We start from the raw sequence: 21335 nt of genomic DNA on the forward strand, positions 1-21335 counted from the left end.
AAAGGATATACTTACACTGGAGGCAGTGCAGCAAAGATTTACTAAACTGGTCCCTGGGATGAGGGGGTTGTTGGCCTATGAAGAGAGGCTGAGTAAATTGGGTCTATATTCTCTGGATTTTAGAAGAAATGAGAAGCGATCTAATTGAGACATACAAGATTCTGAAAGGGCTTGATAGGGTAGAAGTTGAGAGATTGTTTCCGCTGGTCGGGAATCTAGAATATGGGGGCACAGTCTTAGGATAAGGGACCGATCGTTCAGGACTGAGATGAGGAGAAATTACTTCACTCAAAGGGTTGTGAATCTTTGGAATTCTCTACCCCAGAGGGCTGTGGATGCTCCATCCTTGAATACATTTAAGGCCAGGATAATTAGATTTTTGAAATAAAAACAAGAAATGCTGGAAATACTCAGCAGGTCTGGCAGCATCTGTGGAGAGAGAAGCAGAGTTAACGTTTCAGGTCAGTGACCCTTCTTCAGAATTCAGATAGATTTTTGGTCTCGCAGGGAATCAAGGGAGATGTGGAGCAGGCAGGAAAATGGAAATGAAGCCCAAGATCAGCCATGATCGTTTAGAGTGGCGGAGCAGGCTTAATGGGTCTACTTCTGCTCCTATTTCTTGTATGCTTGTATAGGAAAAGAATGTTAGAAACTACCTCTGGAGAGGGATTTCTCACGAAATCTTGTGTTGGGTTGGTTTCAAGGACCCTCGACACTGACCAAATAGGCTGAATTTATTTGGGTCCAATTACTTCTGTGCGCCCCCTGTCGGTTCTAAAAGGTTTCTGCACCAACCGGACTGGCTGAGAGTACGCATGCTTGCGCCGCCTTCCTTTCCCCCGCCCCCATGTTCGGCGTCGCGACGCAGTGGACGTGCGCGGTCACGCCGGGCCGTCGAACAGGGCGGAGGAGATGGCGGGTTGCGAGCCCCCAGTGGCCAGGTTGCGCATGCGCGAGCGACGGCGGCAATGATGGTGGGTGAGTGGAACCCATGAGGAGTGAAGCCGGGGAAGCGACAGACGGACGCACGGAGCGAACGAGAGAGAGAGCGCAAGATATGGCCGGGGTGTTCGACATCGACCTGGACCCCGAGTACCAGCAGGAGGAAGCCGTCTCCGACGAGGAGCTAGAGGGGGTAAAGAGGGAAATTTGGCCCTGGGGGTGGGGGGGCGGTGGAAGAGACGGAGACCGGGGTTGGCGCCTGAGGAGACGCGAGGCCTGTCGGAGTAGGCCGGAGGGGAGGGGGGGGTGGGAGGTGAAAGCCAAGCTGAGGCGACTCCCTCCTCTCGGTCCCCTCGGCAACTATAAGTGACCCGATCGGGAGGCGGTGTGTGAAGGTGGAGGGAGAGTTGAGGGGTGGGTGTGTTATTGAGGGGAGGCGGGTGGTGGTGAGGAATTGTAGGCCTACCCGTTATAGCAGCAGCAGCCTGGGCCGAACCGTCCCCGACCCACGGCAGGTGGGGACTGAACCGCCCGCGCCTCGCGCCAGCCTGGCGCAGCCCAGCTCGCGCTGTGCGCTCGTGGCAGTTCCTGGAACTGGAGGTGGGAGAGGTGACCCAACCCAGAGACAGGTGCAGGCGGGTCAACAATTAAATAATCCCCAGGAGAGCGCACAACACTTAACATCAGATTGCATTGCGTTAAGTGCAAAGCAGCCAGATCCATAACATCGGATAAAATCTGCAGCAGAGGATAAAATTCAGAACCCCGGTCGAGTGCGTCTTTCCAGCTGTGCAGGTTTGTCCTGAACTGCGGAAGAGTTTTAATTATTCATGATGTCCTTGCCCCGGAGTCTCTTTTTTTCTGTGAATTTTCTTTCCTTCCACCTTGTTGCATTTGGGGAAAACCGCGCCTCATTTTGTTTAAAGAACCCCCATTTCCCCCCCCCCCCCCCCCCCCAAAAAAAAACATTATCTATCGTCCTGTACTCGCCATGTGGCGTTGCTGGCTGCACCTGTCCGATCTCCGACCTCCCCGCCTTGGCTCAGACTAGGAGAAAACCGTCTTCAATAAAAAGAACTATCAACGGGGGCTGACATCAGCCGTTACTCCACTGTGCGTAGACTAGAGTTTAAAATTACAGAGCAGCCTGTCAACTGCAACTAACTAGCTTGTAGATTATTGCCAGCTATGGATAATGAGTAATACTTGAAACACACTGTTTAATGCTTATGTTAAGATTTAAACATGGTGGAACTGAATGGGCTGGTAATGGAAGTACTTGATGTGGAGTGGAAAAGTTAATTCTGTGTAGAGTCTTGACAGTACATTTTTCCCCTACTCCCTGAGATAAATTTGCCAGGTCTGACAACAGAATAATTGAGTCACTTCTTGTGATAATGCCTCCAACTCCATTGTAAGTTTTATCTGGTTGATAACATTTGTGATGCTCAAGTCAAGTGATGTCCTGTGACATGGCATTTGGGCTGGAGAAAGGTGAGCACTGTGGTGATTCCAAATGATCTATAGAATGGTTACAGCACAGAAGGAGGTCTTATGTGCCGCCGTGTCCAAGTCAGCTCTTTGTAGAGAGCTTGTCCCACTCCTCCGCCTTTTCTTCGTAGCCCTGCAATTCTTTTCTCTTCAGACAATTATCCAATTCCCTTTTGAAAGCCACAATTGAACCTGCCTCCAGCACACACTCAGGCAGTGCATTCCGGATCCTAACCACTCACTGTGTAAAACAAGTTTTTCCTCAGATCGCTTCTGATTCTTTTGCAAATGGTCTTAAATCAGTGTCACAACCAGCTGAGGAAGGAGTCTAAGGCTCCTCTTTCGCCCCTTCTCTGGTTTGACCACAACAGGGTTTATCCTTTTAACACAGTGATTTAACTTACCAACTCAGTGAGTACTTGCTCCAGTTACTCTAATATATACTTGCAATGAACCATTCAGACAGGTTTTCTTGAGTTTAAACAAGAAAGATGTAAGTTTATTAATCTTTCACTCGAAACTGGTTAAAATTACTAAAATACATGACGCATCCATTCATATTCATGAGGTGCACACGCACAAATAGATAGAGGGGAAAAAAAACAGTTGGGAGGTTGGAGTAGAGTCCTTAATAAAAATGGAATTTAAATATGGAAGTGTAGTCCCAGTGTCCTTAGTTGAAATTGAAGTCCTCGCTGGGCCACGTGCACAATATGGGCTTGCTTCTCTGGTTCCGGAAGATCGTAGAGAGGCTTTATCTGTCCACCTTGTTGCTGACTGAGGATATGTAGATTTGAGGTCTAGCTGAGGCTTCCCTGGCACTTTGCTGGAGAAGGGAGAGATGCTCCTTCCTTGGAGTTCAGTTACTGTCTGCTTTCTGAGGCACAATTCACAAACTCTGAGTTTGTCATGTGACCACCTCTTTATTTGAAACTGCACCTTCTGGAAGGATCTTTGAAATTCAAGGCTGTTCAGACAGACTTGGTAGGGGGGGGGTTTTGGCTCTTTCAAAGTCAATGGTTTTTGACGATCAACATTGACAAAACCATTCTAGGTAATTGAATCAGACAGCACCCCCATTGTTCTGGCTAGACAGGGTAATCGCCTCTAGTTCTGATGAAGGGTCACTGACCTGAAACGTTAACTCTGCTTCTCTCTCCACAGATGCTGCCAGACTTGCTGAGTATTTCCAGCATTTCTTGTTTTTATTTCACATTTCCAGCATCTGCAGTATTTTGCTTTAATATTAGGGTAATCACCTCTGTCTTCCGGCTGATTCTTTAGTTTTCTCACGTGCAAATTCGTGACCATCTTGGCTGCTTTTCTGTTTTTTTTTTTAAAAAGTTATTTGAAACAATTTCAGTAACAGTCTCAGGCAAGGTTCCATACGACAAAATTATTATTTTCCATTTGGCATGTGGGATTTCCATCACATCAATCTCCACTCATTCTTGACTCTTAACGCCGATGGGAACAGTTTCTCCCTATCTGCTCTGTCCAGGCCCCTCATGATTTTGAACATCTCTATCAAATCTGCTCTCAACTTTCTCTTCTGTAAGGAGAAGAGCCCCAACTTCTCCAGTCTATCCATGTAACTGAGGCCTCTCGTCCCTGGAACCATTCTCGTTGATCTTTTCTGCACCCTCCGATCTGATTGCAAAGAGTGCCCATTATTCCATGTATGGTGAGTTCTTAATCTCAGTTGCAGTGTGTTTCAAGGTACTGAACAGGTGCCAAATGCTTTCGAAGGAGAAATAAATGAACAATCCATTGCCCTTGACTGTTCTTGCACACCTTCTGGTGGTTCGTTGTAATGCAATCTTGGCAGCGATGCAGTCATTGGTCTTTACCAGAAGAGTCTGAAGACAAACTTTGCATGTTAAAAAAAAAATCTGCTTGCAACTCTACTGTTCACATGGTACAAGGGGCCATTGGTTTAGTGACTGAATAAGGTAATTTAGTTTCACTTACAAAGTCCTAGGAATTTTACTTCTGGTTTGTGGATCATTTTCTGCAAAGTTGTGTTTTTTCTGTGCAAAGAGGAAACAGAGCCGTTTTTATATAGTGAAGTTTTCTAAAACCAGGTTTTGATTTGGCAGACACATTTAGTTTTAGAGATACAGCACTGAAACAGGCCCTTCGGCCCACCGAGTCTGTGCCGACCATCAACCACCCATTTATACTAATCCCATATTCCTACCATGATCAGGGACAAGCATTTGAAATTGAGATTCTCTGCTGTTTATGTCCGCGTGACATTTTGTGGACAGGTTAGTTTTTGACTACCTGAAGCAGCAAATGTTTATCTGTAATGGGAATGCTTGCTCAAATGTAATAGTCACTTTCTGTGGAATGTTTATAAATGTTATACCCAGCTATAGGTATTTTACAACACATGCTGGACACATCTAAAAGTTCTAATCTTTAAAGATGATGTGTTAACTGAAGTTATAGTCTGTTTTCATTGCACATATTTTCTTCCATCCTCTTCTGAAGGTACTGATTTGTTCTTTAGTGCAGTTCTCTAGGCGCTGGACACAGCTTAAATCTTGCTATTATTTGTCTGAGAGTAGTGATCACAGCTGAATATGACCCTGTGCTCAGCTCAAGTTAGAACATTTTTGCAATAAACTACTCCAACTTCCATCTAATTGCGAGAAAAGGGCGAACAAACATTGGTTTGGTTGGGGTGTGGGGTGGGCGTGGTGGTTGACATCCAAGCAATTTATATACTTCCAGCTTTGGCTGTTAGCATTAAAGTCTCAATCTGGACTTTTGAAGAAATTGCATCCTTCATATGCCTCTATGACAAGTCCAGATTGCTGCCAAGAAGAAGTGCATTGAGTGGCATACTTTAACCTGCTTGTTAATGTTGGTGATGCTGTAGGTGACCATTCCTCCCCAAGGAGTAAAATCCAAGCATCAAAAATAGAACATCTTAATCCCTTGTGCCATCCACTCACCTAGGGAACACTTAATGTTCCAAGGTTTTTACAGAGGTGTAATTGGACGCAAAGGCGATTTTTAAAAAGTTACCCATTCACAGGATGTGGGCATCACTGTCAAGGGCAGCATTTATTGCTCATCCCTAATTACCCTTCAGAAGGTGGTGGTGAGCCATCTTCTTGAACAGCTGCAGTCCGTGTAGTGTTCGTTAAGGAGTTTTCCAGGACTTTTACACAGCGATAAAGGAATAGCAATATATGTCCAAGTTGGGATGGTATGTGACTTGGTGGTGTTTCCATGTGCCTGTTCCCCTTGCTCTTCTAGGCGATAGAGGTTGCAGGTTTGGGAGGTGCTGTCGAAGAAGCCTTTTCATGTTGCAGCACATCTTGCAAATGGTATTCTCTGCAGCCACATTCCATTGATAGTGGAAGAGCGAATATTTAAAGTGGTGGGTGGGGAGGAGTGATCAATAGCTTTATCAAAGAAGAGTTTTAAGACGATCCTTGGGAGTTGGAGGGCTTAGGGAAGGAATTTTAAATGCCAGAGTTAGTGGAATGGAAAGTTCGAGGGAAGGGGTTGTAGGTATTTGAGATAGTGAAGAGGCAAGGCGACAACATGATTTAAACACAAGGATGAAAATTTTTAATTGGAAGTGTTCGGGACCAGGAACCATTGTAGGTCAGCAAGGATAGGGGGTGAGTGGTACTTAGAATCATAGAATGATACAGTGCAGAAGGAGGCCTTCAGACTATTGTGCATAGGCTGAACGGCCATTCCCCTGATCTTTCCCCATAGCCCTGCAATTTTTTTTCCTTTTCAAGTATCTATCCAAATCCCTATTGAAAGTTACTATTCAGTCTGCTTCCACCAGCCTTTCAGGTAGCACATTCTGGATCATCATAACTCGCTGCTTTAAAAAAAGTTCTCATCTTCCCTTTGGTTCTTTTGCCAATTAACTTAAATCTGTGTCCTCTAGTTACCAATCCCTTGCCAGTGGAAACATTTTCTCTTTATTTACTCTATCAAAAGCCTTCCTAATTTTGAATAACTATTACACCTCAACTTACTCTTCTCTGCTCTGAGGAAAACTATATCAGCTTCTCTAATCTATCCACATAACTGAAATACTTCATCCCTGGCATCCTTCTTGTAAATCTCTGCACCCTGTCCAAGGGTATGAAATCCTTCTTAAAGTGTGATGCTCAGAATTGGGCACAATACTGCAAATCAGGCAATTGATGCTGTATAGAAGCAGGCAGCAGAGTTTTGGTTAAGGAGAAGTTTGCAGAAGATAGAGGATTAGAGTCCAGCCATGAGAACATTAGAATCTGGCCATGACAGAGGAATTGGTAACAACAACAGATGGGCGGAGACAGGCAATGTTACGGAGATCAATGGTTGGGACCAACAGTGACTTTGGTCTTCTCAGTGTTTAAATGGAGGAAAATGTGGCTTATGCAAGACTGAATATTGGACAAGCAGATGGATACAGAGCGCCACTAGAGAGGTGGTGGAGAAGTAAAGCTAGGTATCGTCGGTGGGAGCTGAACGCATGCATGCAGCTGATGTCTCCAAGGGGCAAGCCTGTAGATGAGTATAGCACGGACAGATTCTTTTTGGGGAGGGGGTCTTCACAGTTTACTGTGTGGGATTGGGAAGGGAAGTGATTGCTGGAGATGCTCTGGTTATAATTTAATGGGCAAGAATAGAGCAAAGCAGAGCAGTCCTACAGAATTGGACAGTGGAGGAGAGGTGTGGGATGAGGATGTTGTGATTGACTCTGTTACTGCTGCAGAGTGATAGAGACAGGATAATGTATCATAATTAGAGAGGATGTCATTTGTGACTTTGGTTAGCACCATTGTAATGCTGTGAGATGGGCAAAAACGTGATTGGAGAGATTCAAACATAGTTGCAGAAAAGAACACAGATTTGGGTGGTGACTATTCATTCAAGAGCTTTGGAGAGGAAAAGGATGTTGGAGATGGGGAATAGAAGGAAATAGTGCCGTTTTGATTGTTTGTCATGTTATAATTGTTTTACCGGAAAAAGTATACTTGCGATCATAGTCATTTACAGCACAAAAGGTGGCTATTCAGCCCATCAAGTCTATACTGGCTCTCCCTCGAGCAATCCAATCAGTCCCATTCCCCTACTGTATCCCCATAGCCCTGCAAGTTTATTTCCTTCCAAGTGTCCATCCAATTTCCTTTTGAAATCATTGATTGTCCCTGCTTCCACCACCCTCATAGGCAGCAAGTTCCAGGTCATTGCCACTCACTTCCTCACATCTCTTGCTGTAAACCTTAACTCTGTATCCCCTAGTCCTTGTACCATCAGTTAAAGGGAACAGTTTTTCCTTGTCTACCTTATCTAAACCTGTCATCATCTTGTACAGCTCTATCAAATCTCCCCTCAATTTCCTTTGCTCCAAGGAGAAGAACCCCAGCTTCTTCAGCCTAACCTTGTTGCTAAAATCCCTCATCCCTGGAACCATTCTGGTAAATCTCCTTTGTACCCTCACATCCTTCCTAAAGTGTGGTGACCAGAACTGAATATAGTGTTTTTCGTCGTGGCCTAACCAGAGCTTCATAAAGGTTTAGCATAACTTCCTACTTTTGTACTCAATACCTCTATTTATGAAGCCCAAGATCCCCTATGCTTTCCTAACCACTCTCACAATATGTCCTGCCACCTTCAAAGACACATGCATGCACATGCACTCCCAGGTCTCTGTCCCTGCACGCACTTTAGAAATGTGCCATTAATTCTATATCGCTTCTCCCTACCTCTTCAGCCAAAATGCATCACCTCACACTTCTCTGTATTCCATTTGATTTGTATCATCCTGTAACCTCACCATTTGCCACTCCTCCTAGTTTGGTATCATTGACAAATTTTGAAATTTTACTCTGTATTCCAATTTCCAAGTCCTTTTATTTATACACACATGCATATATCAAAAATGCAGTGATCCTCGCACTGACCCTTGGGGAACACCACTGTCTACCATCCTCCAGTGTGAAAAATAATCATTTACCATGACTCACTGTTTTCTGTCCTTAATCCAATTTTTTTTATCCAAGCTGACACTGACCCTCCTGTTTCATGAGCCTCAATTTTGTTAACCAGCCTTTTAACACTTCCGTAAAATCCATATAGACAACATCCACTGCGTTCCCTCCTTCAACTTCCTGTGTTACTTCATCAAAATATTCACTTAGATAAGTCAAGCACCATCTGTCTTTTACAAATCCGTGCTGACTATCCTTAATTAACTCAAGTCCCTGTTGATTTTTATTCCCCCCCGATTATGCAAGATTACGGGGTTGCAAAGAAAAGTGCAAGGGTGCAGAAGATGAGTGATGTGGTGGGGCCTTACAGATGAGTGTGATATGTGGTATCGGTGTGAGCCAAAAAAAAAGCTTGAGTGATAAAACACGTGTTGAGAGATTTGGATTTATTGAGGTGCGATTATAAAGTTATCAAAGTTTCTTCCAGTTTTCCTCCCATTACTGGTTTCATGTTTGGAAGGGTGCCTCATGCAGAAGTAGTGATATGAACAAAACATACGACAGGAGCAGAGGTAGGCCATTCGGCCCCTCAATGATCTGTCAGGACTTCAGGAGAAGGGGCATAAAAGGGAAAGAAAAATTGGGGAAAGAATTTCTGCACCATTTAAAAAGAATTAGGTTCTGTTAGATTTGAAAAGTGTGTTTGCAGCTTTATGAACATAAGAACTAGGAGCAGGGGTAGGCTACTCTGCCCCTCGAGCCTGCTCCGCCATTCAACAAGATCATGGCTGAGCTGATCGTAACCTTAACTCCACATTCCTGCCTACTACCCCCAAAAACCTTTCACCCCCTTGCTTATCAAGAATCTTATCTACCCCTGCTTTAAAAATATTCAATGACTGCTTGCACTGCCTTTTGAGGAAGAGTTCCAAAGACTCACGACCCTCTAAGAGAAACAATTTCTCCCCATCTTTGTCTTAAATGGGTGACCCCTTATTTTAAACAGTGACCCTTAGTTCTACATTCTCTCAAGAGGAAACATCCATTCCACATCCACCCTGTCAACACCTCTCAGAATCTTTTATGTTTTAATCAAGTTGCCTCTTACTCTTCTAAACTCCAGCTTTGTTCTCCATAGAACACTTCTGCTCAAAAGAAGAAGCCTTGTACATAACTGAGAGAAATTATTTTGTTTGAGATTAAGTAAGCAATTTGTTCAGAGCGGTCAGGTGATATACATTTGAATCCCTGGTATGATGTGGTAGTGCTGGGATGTTTTTTTTTATTTCCAAAATATACTTTATTCATAAAAATCTGTATTAAAAAAAAATACATTGCCAAACAGTTTCAAACAGCACCAAGTCAAAAATACAAACAGTGCAAAGGCGGTCCGTTTCCTTCTGTACAATCATGAGTTGCCTCACAACCCTTCCATTTCATTTGTCATGCCATTAACATTTTTACATTTTACAGCAAATGAAAATTTTTCCAATACAGTTCGAGGGGCTTCCCATGGATCCAGCCCCTCCGTTCAGCTTGGTGGGGGGACCTTACACAGAGGTCTTTCCCCTTTGAGCCTTTGCTGCGGCTGCCCCAAGCTTTAGTGCGTCCCTCAGCACGTAGTCCTGGACCTTGGAATGTGCCAGTCTGTAACATTTGGTCGTGGGCAACTCTTTGCGCTGGAAGACCAGCAAGTTTCGCGCAGACCAAAGGGCGTCTTTCACTGAGTTGATAGTCCTCCAGCAGCAGTTGATGTTTGTCTCGGTGTGTGTCCCTGGGAACAGCCCGTAGAGCACAGACTCCTGTTTAGTTTAGTTTAGAGATACAGCACTGAAACAGGCCCTTCGGCCCACCGAGTCTGTGCCGAACATCAACCACCCATTTATACTAATCCTACACTAATCCCATATTCCTACCACATCCCCACCTGTCCCTATATTTCCCTACCACCTACCTATACTAGGGGCAATTTATAATGGCCAATTAACCTATCAACCTGTAAGTCTTTGGCATGTGGGAGGAAACCGGAGCACCCGGAGGAAACCCACGCAGACACAGGGAGAACTTGCAAACTCCACACAGGCAGTACCCAGAATTGAACCCGGGTTGCTGGAGCTGTGAGGCTGCGGTGCTAACCACTGCGCCACTGTGCCACCCATAACACTCCTGTGTTACAGAGCTGCTTGGGATGAACCTCAACAAAAACCAGTGCATCTCTTTCTACACCTGCTTTGCAAAGACACATTCCAGGAGGAGGTGGGCAACCGTCTCTTCCCCACCACAGCCACCGTGGGGGCATTGTGCGGAGGGGGCGAGACTTCGGGCATGCAGGAAGGATCTGACGGAGAGGGCACTTCTCACCACCAGCCAAGCTACATCTTGGTGCTTGTTTGAAAGTTCTGGTGATGAGGCATTCCGCCAAATGACTTTGGCGGTCTGCTCGGGGAACCATCCGACAGGATCCACCGTCTCCTTTTCCCGTAGGGCTTTGAGGACATTACGTGCAGACCATTGCCTAATGGATCGGTGGTCAAAGGTGTTTTCCCGCAGAAACTGCTCCACAAAGGATAGGTGGTACGGCACGGTCCAACTGCATGGAGCGTTCTGCGGCAATGTGACCAGGCCCATCCTTCTCCACACGGGGACAGATAGAACCTCAGCACGTAGTGACACTTGGAATTTGCATACTGGGGATCTACACACAGCTTGATGCAGCCGCACACGAAGGTGGTCATCAGGATGAGGGCGACGTTGGGTACATTTTTCCCGCCCTTATCCAGAGGTTTGAACATCGTGTCCCTCTGGACCCGGTCCATTTTGGATCCCCAGATGAAACGGAAAATGGTTCGGGTGACTGCCACAGCGCAGGAGTGGGGTATGGGCCAGACCCGTGCCACGTACAGCAACAACGTGAGCGCCCCGCTCCTGATGACCAGGTTCTTACCCACAATGGAGAGAGATCGCTGCCCCCACATGCTCAACTTTTGTTGTACCTTGGCTACTCGCTCCTCCCATGTTTTGGTGCACGCCCCGGCCCTTCCGAACCATATCCCCAGCACCTTCAGGTAGTCTGACCTGACGGTGAAGGGGACAAAGGATCGGTCAGCCCAGTTCCCAAAGAACATGGCCTCGCTCATGCCGTGGTTAACTTTGGTTCCCGAGGCCAGTTCGAACTGGTCGCAGATGCTCATCAGTCTGCGCACAGACAGCGGATCCGAGCAGAAGACGGCGACGTCATCCATGTACAGGGAGGTTTTAACCTGAGTGCATCCACTGCCTGGGATTGTCACCCCTCTTATGCCCGCATCCTTCCTAATAGACTCAGCAAAGGATTCAATACAGCAAACAAACAAGACGGGTGAGAGGACAGCCCTGTCTGACTCCAGATTGGATCGGGAAACTTTCTGATTCCCACCCATTAATTGAGACTGCGCTACTGATGTTTGTGTAGAGCAGTTTGATCCAATTGCAGATTCCCTCCCCAAACCCCATTTTGGAGAGCACGTCCATCATGTAGGTGTGCGATATCCTGTCAAAAGCCTTCTCCTGGTCCAAGATGATAAGGCAGGTGTCCACCCTCCTGTCCTGTACATAGGCGATCGTATCCCTGAGTAGCTCAAGACTATCAGAGATCTTCCTGCCGGGTACAGTGCAGGTCTGGTCAGGGTGAATCACCAACTCCAGAGCAGACTTGACTTGACTGGCGCTGACTTTGGACAGAATCTTGTTGTCAATATTAAGCAGTGAATGGGCCGCCAATTTCTGATTTATGCCCTCTCCCCCTTCTGCTTGTAGATGAGGGTGATGATGCCTTTCCTCATGGATTCTGCCATGCTGCCGGCCAGAAGCATACTCTCGTATACTTCCACAGGTTTGGGCCGACCCAGTCCCACAGGACCGAATACAACTCAACCAGTAAGCCGTCGCTTCTGTGAGTTTTACTCGTCTTGAAGGTCTTGACGGCCTTTGTCAGCTTGTCCAGAGTTAGCGGCTTGCCCAGTTTCTCCCTCATGCTGTCATCTAAGACCTCTGTGATAGGTGACAGGAAGGACTGGGAGACTCTGCTGTCTGTGGGCTTTACGTCGTACAGCCCAGCATAAAAGGATTTGCTGATCCTTAGAATGGCGGACTGCGAAGACGTTACCGAGCCATCCTCTTCCTTCAGGCTGCTGATCACAGAGCTTGCTCTCTCTACCTTTAGGAAGAAGTGACGCGAGCACATCTCATTCCGCTCAATGGAGCGGACTCTGGATCGGAAGATGATCTTGGAGGCCTCCGTGACAAAGAGCGAGGCCTGCTGGCTCTTCACCTCATGGAGGTCCTCCTTGACCTCGACCCCCATCGACTGCAGCCGGAGCAGATTTTGCATTCTTTTCTGGAGTCTGGACATTTCCCCCTCTCTCTCTCTCTCTCTGTCTCTTTCTGTCTCGCCCTCTGAACACCTTTGAAGATAAAGAACCTCTTGATGTTCTCCTTGGTCACCTCCATTGAAGTGCATACTGCATCTCAAACCAGGGAGAGGGTGAAATATAATCAACTTACTGGCTGGAGGAAGAAGCTGAAGTGAGTCGCACCTTAAGATTTGAGTTTTGAATGTAAGTAGAGAATGTGATAAACCATGAAATATGATAATCTGTGCACACGACAACTTCATTGTTCAAAACAAAAAGACTGCTTCCCTATTTATCATAAATGAGCTGCAAAATGTAGAGGGCTGAATAATCTTTTGAATGGTTCAAGCATCTGTGTCATTGACTCCACCTTCTCCCAACTCCAGTCAGCACTCAGCTTAAGCAAAAGTACAGCTCGTGAGTGAGTATAGTAAATTTCTGAGTGTTGTCAGAGTTATTCGCAAGTGATAAATTGCTCTTACCCAAAGACAGCGTATATCATTGGCACAGTTCATAGCCTGCCTGCATAGGGCATAGAATAAGCAGCTAAATGATGTGGTTTTGATCAAACCTGTTGTATAAACGTCTTTAGCATCTAAATATGGGAAATGTTGCATTATGTATCTTTTCAGAATTGTGGATAATTCATTGCATGCTTTGCAAGAATCTACAATCATAGTCAATTTAAATGCTTAATGAATGTACATTGCCTGTGAAAATATTGCATCAGTGACTTAAAGTTTCAACTTATAATTTGTAATAATTGTGATATACCAATTTTACTTTTCTCCCTCTCAAATTTTGGGCTGTTAATTTCCTCTCTGATACAAAAGGTGAAGTCACACGGGATCAGAGGTGAGCTGGCAAGATGGATACAGAACTGGCTCTGTCATAGAAGACAGAGGGTAGCAGTGGAAGGGTGCTTTTCTGAATGGAGGGCTGTGACTAGTGGTGTTCCGCAGGGATCAGTGCTGGGACCTTTGCTGTTTGTCATATATATAAATGATTTGGAGGAAAATGTAGCTGGTCTGATTAGTAAGTTTGCGGACGACACAAAGGTTGGCGGAGTTGCGGATAGTGATGAGGATTGTCAGAGGATACAGCAGGATGTAGATCGGTTGGAGACTTGGGCGGAGAAATGGCAGATGGAGTTTAATCTGGACAAATGTGAGGTAATGCATTTTGGAAGATCTAATGCAGGTGGGAAGTATACAGTAAATGGCAGAACCCTTAGGAGTATTGACAGGCAGAGAGATCTGGGCGTACAGGTCCACAGGTCACTGAAAGTAGCAACGCAGGTGGATAAGGTAGTCAAGAAGGCATACAGCATGCTTGCCTTCATCGGTCGGGGCATAGAGTATAAGAATAGGCAAGTCATGCTGCAGCTGTACAGAACTTTAGTTTAGGCCACACTTAGAATATTGCGTGCAATTCTGGTCGCCACACTACCAGAAGGACGTGGAGGCTTTGGAGAGGGTACAGAAGAGGCTTACCAGGATGTTGCCTGGTCTGGAGGGCATTAGCTATGAGGAGAGTTTGGATAACCTCTGATTGTTTTCACTAGAATGACAGAGGTGGAGGGGTGACATGATAGAGGTTTACAAAGTTATGAGCGGCATGGACAGAGTGGATAGTCAGAAGCTTTTTCCCAGGGTGGAAGAGTCAATTACTAGGGGACATAGGTTTAAGGTGAGAGGGGCAAAGTTTAGAGGGGATGTGCGAGGCAAGTTCTTTACACAGAGGGTGGTGAGTGCCTGGAACTTGCTGCCAGGGGAGGTGGTGGAAGCAGGTACGATAATGACGTTTAAGACGCATCTTGACAAATACATGAATAGGATGGGAATAGAGGGATACGGTCCCCGGAAATGCAGAAGGTTTTAGTTTAGGCAGGCATCAAGATTGGCGCAGGCTTGGAGGGCCGAATGGCCTGTTCCTGTGCTGTACTGTTCTTTGTTGTTCTTTGATCCCCTCTTTTTCTAAAGCAATTGGAACCTTACCCAAGCAAGGAGTCATTAGTGCCATTTGTCCTCTAGTACCTCACCTAAATGGCAGTACCTATGTGACCCCTGGTGGTCAGTTTTCATAGACATTTAAAATGCTGGGACACCACAGTCAAGTCTGATCCTTTTACAGCAGAAGTTGCTGGAAAGCAATCGGTAGAGTTACCGTTGTTTTATTTTTTCCAACCTGGGGTGCCAAGGCCAATTACAGCCTTTGAGCTGCAGCCTTGGCTCAGATCAAGGGTTAGTGGATAAATATCAGGTGCAGGATCCCAAGGCAACTTTTTTCTCCTTTATCTAGGGGAAGTGAGACCATATGACTGTATGACTCGGGCTGCCATCCTGGCTGGGTATTAAACCTGCAACCTTCTGAATGGTTCATCCATTCACTAGATGCATTAATCGATTGGGGAGCCCAACAGTAATAATTATTTTCTGTACTATTATGGAGGCCTTTCTTTTGGCTACTTTCTTTTGCCTCTGATATCATGCAGTTGTTTTGAGCAAAGTTAAACTAAATCCAGGGTACTGAATAATTAAGTTGCATTGTGTAGCTTTTCAAGGTTAAGGCAGGCAGAGGACCTGTTTCCAGGCTTTTCCAAATGTTGAGTTTACTGCTTGGAGGCAGGCAGGAAATTATGCAGGTTGGGCTGGGGAGGGGTGCTGCTGCAGGGTGACATATTTTACAATGCTGTGCATCCTCCCCGCCTGTCTTCCCTGTGTTTAAGTCGCAAATCTTTATTCTTGTTCGTGTAGGTGACGATTGTCTCCATAGATAGTTCTAGAGCCTCTTGGCTTATGACATCACTAATGCTTTCTTCCCATAGTGTTTCACAAGTAGGTGTCACAAGTAAGGATTTGGGCATTTGGAAGTTGTCATGCAGGCCCCCACCTGCCAAGAATGAGGCACGCATTATTTCACCACATGAACATTAAAAAAAGGTTTAGAAAGAGAAGGGGAACAAGAGGGCAGGTTAAAGGAAGTCCGAGAGGAATCCCAGATGAAAACCCCTATTGGCTGGTCAGCCAATCCTGGAAAATGTGAAAAGTTAGACCCCACATTCGCCTCCGTAAATGCAGACTCTAGAAGCACCCCACCAGAGTTGCTAACAGCATTTCCAGGAACCTGCAGAGACAAAGAGAGACATCTAGGGGGTAGAGAAACCGTGAGGGTGATGTCTTACCTAGTCGAAGTGTCACAGGAGAGTGCAGTCAAGTTTGCACAAATACCTGCAGGTAGGAGTGTCCCAGAGAACAAAGGGGCGATTAACAAAGAATCCTCCCCACAGTCAGAGGAAAAGGGAATCACCCGTCGCCTGAAGTCAGAATTCTTTGCATGACTGAGTTCAGAATAGACCCGCCCACTACTAACCCTCTTGAGGAAAAAAAAGGGGAAATTACAGCAGCACCAGCACCCAGAAAAAGACCATTTTAATAAGCTTTAAGATGGATGAATGAATGAGAGAAATGCATGGTTTTTCTTCCTGTATCTTATATTTCTCTCAAACCTTGTAATGAAATGTCAGTTTTTTTTCAAGTCGCATTTCATTTCCCTAATTGTGGAGGTGTCATGTGGTCCCCCACCTGCTAAGAATGAGGCACAGATTATTTCGCCACATGAACATTAAAAAAACGTTAAAATGTTGCGGGGAAGAAAAGAGGGCCTATCACAAGGAATTGCCAGGCCCCTTGCCGGAAAGACCTTTTTTGCATACTGGCAGACAGTGTTGGAACAAAGGACCCAGTCCCTGCTTCTCCAATACAAAGAACACCTGGTCAGGCCGATTTAGGCACATGACTAACTGGCTGTTTGAATTTGAACTTGCCACAGAGTTTTGGAACTCCGAAAGCTCTTTGTTCCTGGACTGAAAAGACCTCTCTCCTGTCTGCTCTCGTCTCGCGCTCTCCAGCTTCGGAAACCATTGAAGACATATGAACCCGAAGAGAGAAAAGTCTCCTACAGTGAACAAGGTTTAAGAAGAATACTGGGCCCCAATGAAAAGCAAGACTACTTACAAAAGGACTACAGTGAGCTCGAAGCACAGTAAACAAGAAACTCTTCTGATATTGTCTCAAACCTCCCTACTTTTTCTTTTCTTTTGTGTCCCTATTTGCATGTGCGTATTGTGTATGCATGCTAGCGCGGGGCGCGGCGTGTATCCGTACGCGTTAACTGAATTCGAGTTTTAATTTCACTTTTCTTCTTTAAACCTAAGAAAATCTGGTGTGCTCATTTCTTTGCCTTATAATTGGAAAGCGGTGAACAAGGATTCACCAAGGGGGAGCTCAAAACACAGTATGTTTAAAACAATTCAACCCTGTTACACTAAGACCAGGTGAAGGCTGAAAAGACCCCTAGACACCTTTCTCACCTGGTTGTAACAAAGTGGATAGAGATTAAAGTGGAAGTGTTTAGGGAGAGAGTTCCAGTGTGCAAAACGGTTGAATGCTCTGCCACTGATGATAGGGTGGAAACAAATTGAATAAGTGGATCAGAATCAGAAGGGTGGAGGCTGTCACCGGGACAGCACTAGAGTTTGGAGAATAAGAGTGCAGCAAGGTGTTAAGATGGGGGAACAAGAATTCTGAAATAATGCACTGAGGCCAATGAGAATATGGTTGATAAATGAGTGCGATTAATTGTGGGATAGAATGTAAGTAGAGTTGTGGATGAGGGAGTTGCTCTAAGGTGGAGCTTTGAATGGCATTGGAAAAGTTGGGTGAAGGTGATGGATGCTTTTAGTAATTGTGAGGGCAAGATGTCGTTGAGTAATATTTTGGAGGTGGAAGTAGACAGTTTTTATGATGGACCAGTTGCAAGTTTGAAACTCAGGGTTAAATAGGACACTGAAATTATACACCATAGCGTTGAGTCTGAGCAGGTAGTCAAAAGAGGTTATGGAATTGGCGGTAGAAGCTACAGCATGGAGTCTGGCAGGAGCTGAATAAGGTGGCATTAAACTTACCAGTCTCGAGTTCCAAAAAGTCCTGATTCTTCATGACTGGTAATTGTACAGCACTGTTGCAGAATCAGTGTTGATAGAGAATTAAAGCTTGTCTATTGGCATACATGATGAAGATGCTCAGCAGCAACATACTGGTGAAGGAAAGGAGGGGATGGAACATTGGGGCTACCTATTGAGAAGCTTTTGCAGCAGAGGTGCAGGCTGCGCGGCAACAGATAGGAATTGAATCATGAGAGCAGTGCCATAAAGGTGGGCCATAGAAGAGGGGTGTGGAATAGAGTGGTTTGGTTGAGTGTATTGAACGCTGTGAAGAGGGATAAAGTGGTTTGCGCCTCAAGTAGTCAATGTGCAACGGTGGTGAGTATTGTGGGAAAAAAGACGTGCATTTATACAGTGCCTTTCACAACCATGGGACCTGCCAAAGTGCTTTACAGCCAATGACGTACTTTTGGAGTAGTCACTGTTTTAATATAGGAAGCGCAGCAGGCAGTTTGCGCAGAGCAAGCTCTCTCAAACAGCAATGTGATGGTGACCAGATCCTCTGTTTTAGCGATGTTGGTTAATGAATAAATATTGGTCAGGGCACTGGGAATTGCCCCCCGCTGTTCTTCGAAATAGTACCATGGGATCTTTTATGCCCACCTGAGAGGGCAGATAGGACTTCGGTATAACCACTCATCCGAAAGACGGCACCTCGCAACAATACAGGCTGAATTTTTCTGCTGAGGTCCTGGAGTGGGGCTTGAACCTATAACCTTCTGAATCAAGAGGTGAGAGTTCTACCAACTGAGCCACAGCTTACATCTGACAGGATAATATTGCAACCAACCTGTTCTTACCTGACATTATTTCAGGGATCAATAGGCAAGGAACAGAGATTCTGCTATCTCTATCTGCCTAGATTCACACATGAAACAGTGACAAAAAGTGAGGTCCCAGAGGACACCTAGCATGAATGGAACCATATCCTCATGAGGGGATTAGAGAGCGACATCAGTGAAGAATTTTAAATGCTAAGTCTGTTTGTCCTAGCCTTGCTTTGCGCTCGAAGGAAGAAAAGCTCTTCCCCTCTCAGTTATGTTGTTTCCTATGGCCAAGGCCACTGGCTTTTGGAAAATCTTACACGGAATGCAGTCCCTGAAACAATCGTAAAACTCCCAGAATCCCATGCAAAATTGGAATTTGAATTAATCAGCCATCATAAATCTGTGGCTGTTGTGACCTGAGAACAATAACAGTATAAATAGGCAGAGTCAACTAATCTTGGAACTAACATTCAGCATTGTTATATAGTGAAGTGCCAGAAAATCCTGGCAGCATTAGTGTGTATTTGACATCTGTAGGTAACATCAAATCCTACATTGTACATCTATGTTTATACAATTGACTATTATTGAAAATATTTTTGAGTACTGTTTGCTTTTGAAATTTTTTAAGCAAGAGCAGCAATACACAGGGAATATACCGGAAATAAATTATGTAGAACAGTGTAACATAAAAGTTTTATCATAGAGTGGCAACAGATGCTATATATTTATGTTAAATGCATCGTCTTGGATAAAACGACTCCACCAAAGCTGGGGATAAGGTCCCAATCCAAACCGGAAGTCTCAACTGGCAGATCTCTTATGCAGTCAAATGCATCCAGCTGGGGTAAACCAAAATGAAGGGGTAGAAAAATTTAGCTCATACAGGGCTGATTGATGAGAAGAGGCCAGGATAAATACCTACTATTAAACCAAGAATGATGCTAATTAATACCATAGGAGAAGGAATCAATCCTGTAATGAGAAAAAATAGCAATTACGGGAAGAACAAAAGAGAAAGTACTACAGGTTTTTTTTACGCATGGTATATGGGCGATACCTCGTCTATTTCTGTTTGGACCTGTGTATTTCTAGGCAATCATGTAGATATTAGTCTTGCTCGAGTGTAATTGCCATTTATAAAATCTGAATTTTATGGGCTGTGTGATGATTCAAAATCTGCTAGCTGCAAAATAACTAATAGGCTTGTTACGTCGTAATTAATGGTACGATGAGAGAAGAATCCTTACGAGACCCTGCTTTAGTTTTTTTTATTCATTTGTGGGATGTAGGCGTCACTGGCTAGCCAGTATTTATTGCCCATCCCTAATTGCCCTTGAACTGAGTGGCTTGCGAGGCCATTTCAGAGGACATTTTAAGTGCTCTTACTGTTACATATTTGCAGCCATTCCTGTAGAACTGCATATGGTTTGGACTGTAACTGAGTGCTAAACATTTCCATTAATGTACACAAACTTTCAGTTTGTTATGTACACAGTGTGAAATTTTTATTATTGTAATAACAGCTTAACCATAATGTATGTCTCAACTATATGAAAACCACATTTCGCAGATTAGTCTTGGCTATGGAATAAGTTGGTGCAGGAAGAATAGCTACTTCACTTAAGTATAGGAGCATTGCTAGTCCCTATTGAGCAGCATCCCAGCACGAACCAACACCTTCAGAAAAGGATGGGGGAATGTATAGAAGCATTCTAGTGATGTATTGTGGCCAGCCACTCATCCTACACTCTCTGTAAGAAGCATCAGTTTGTCCAGATTTCTACTGCCTATACCCTATCTGTACCAAGTTCTGTTTGCCTCTGCCACTCCTGTCCTTGCTGTCCTGCATTGGTTCCCATTCCCCTGACACATTTGTGTTTAAATAACTCCATGATCTCGCCTGTATCCCCTTACAGCTTTACAGATCCTTTCCCAACATCCCAGCTCCACTGAAGCACTTCTTTCCCCCAAAAATATGCTTTATTCATAAAAATCTGTAAAAAAAGAAATGCATTACAAAACAGTTCAAAGCAGCACCAAGTTGACATTCCAAAAAGTGCAAAGGCGATCAGTTTTTTTCGATACAGGAGTGAGTTGCCTCACAACCCTTCCATTCCATTTTACATGTCATGTACATTTTACAGCAAACCCATATTTGGTGTATACAGCCTGAGGGGTTTCCCATGGGTCCAGCCCCTCAGTTCACTTTGGTGGGAGGACCTTACACTGTGATCTTTCCCCATTGAGCCTTTGCAGCGGCTGTTCCAAGCTTTAGCGCGTCCCTCAGCACGAAGTCCTAGACCTTGGAATGTGCCAGTCTGCAACGCTCGGTCGTGGACAACTCTTTGCGCTGAAAGACCAGCAAGTTTTGGGCAGACCAAAGAGCGTCTTTCACCGAATTGATGGTCCACCAGCTGCAGTTGATGTTTATCTCGGTGTGCTTCCCTGGGAACAGCCCTTAGAGCACAGACTCCTGTGTTATAGAGCAGCTTGGGGTGAACCTCGACAAAAACCACTGCATCTGTTTCCACGCTGCTTTGCAAAGACACATTCCAGAAGGAGGTGGGCAACTGTCTCTTCCCCACCGCAGCCACCTCGAGGGCAGTGTGTGCAGGGGGTGAGACTCAGGGCGTGTAGGAAGGATCTGACTGGGAGGGCCCATCACACCACCAGCCAAGCTACGTCTTGGTGCTTGTTTGAAAGTTCTGGTGATGACTTTGGCAGTCTGCTCGGGGAATCATCCGACCGGATCCACCATCTCCTTTTCCCGTAGGGC

General features: G+C 45.2%; 1 protein-coding gene across 1 annotated transcript in view; it reads left to right on the forward strand.

Moving 5' to 3' along the window:
* Positions 1-934: 934 nt before the first annotated feature.
* Positions 935-21335, forward strand: part of rps6kb1b (ribosomal protein S6 kinase b, polypeptide 1b) — an 88774-nt gene continuing 68373 nt past the window's right edge. The window contains exon 1 of the mRNA XM_068010708.1: positions 935-1135. Within this exon, the coding sequence (XP_067866809.1) occupies positions 992-1135 (144 nt within the window). The 5' untranslated portion in view covers positions 935-991. The remainder of the gene's footprint in view (positions 1136-21335) is intronic.

This window comes from Heterodontus francisci, chromosome 30, assembly GCF_036365525.1.
Source record: "Heterodontus francisci isolate sHetFra1 chromosome 30, sHetFra1.hap1, whole genome shotgun sequence".
NCBI classification, from domain to species: Eukaryota; Metazoa; Chordata; class Chondrichthyes; order Heterodontiformes; family Heterodontidae; genus Heterodontus; species Heterodontus francisci.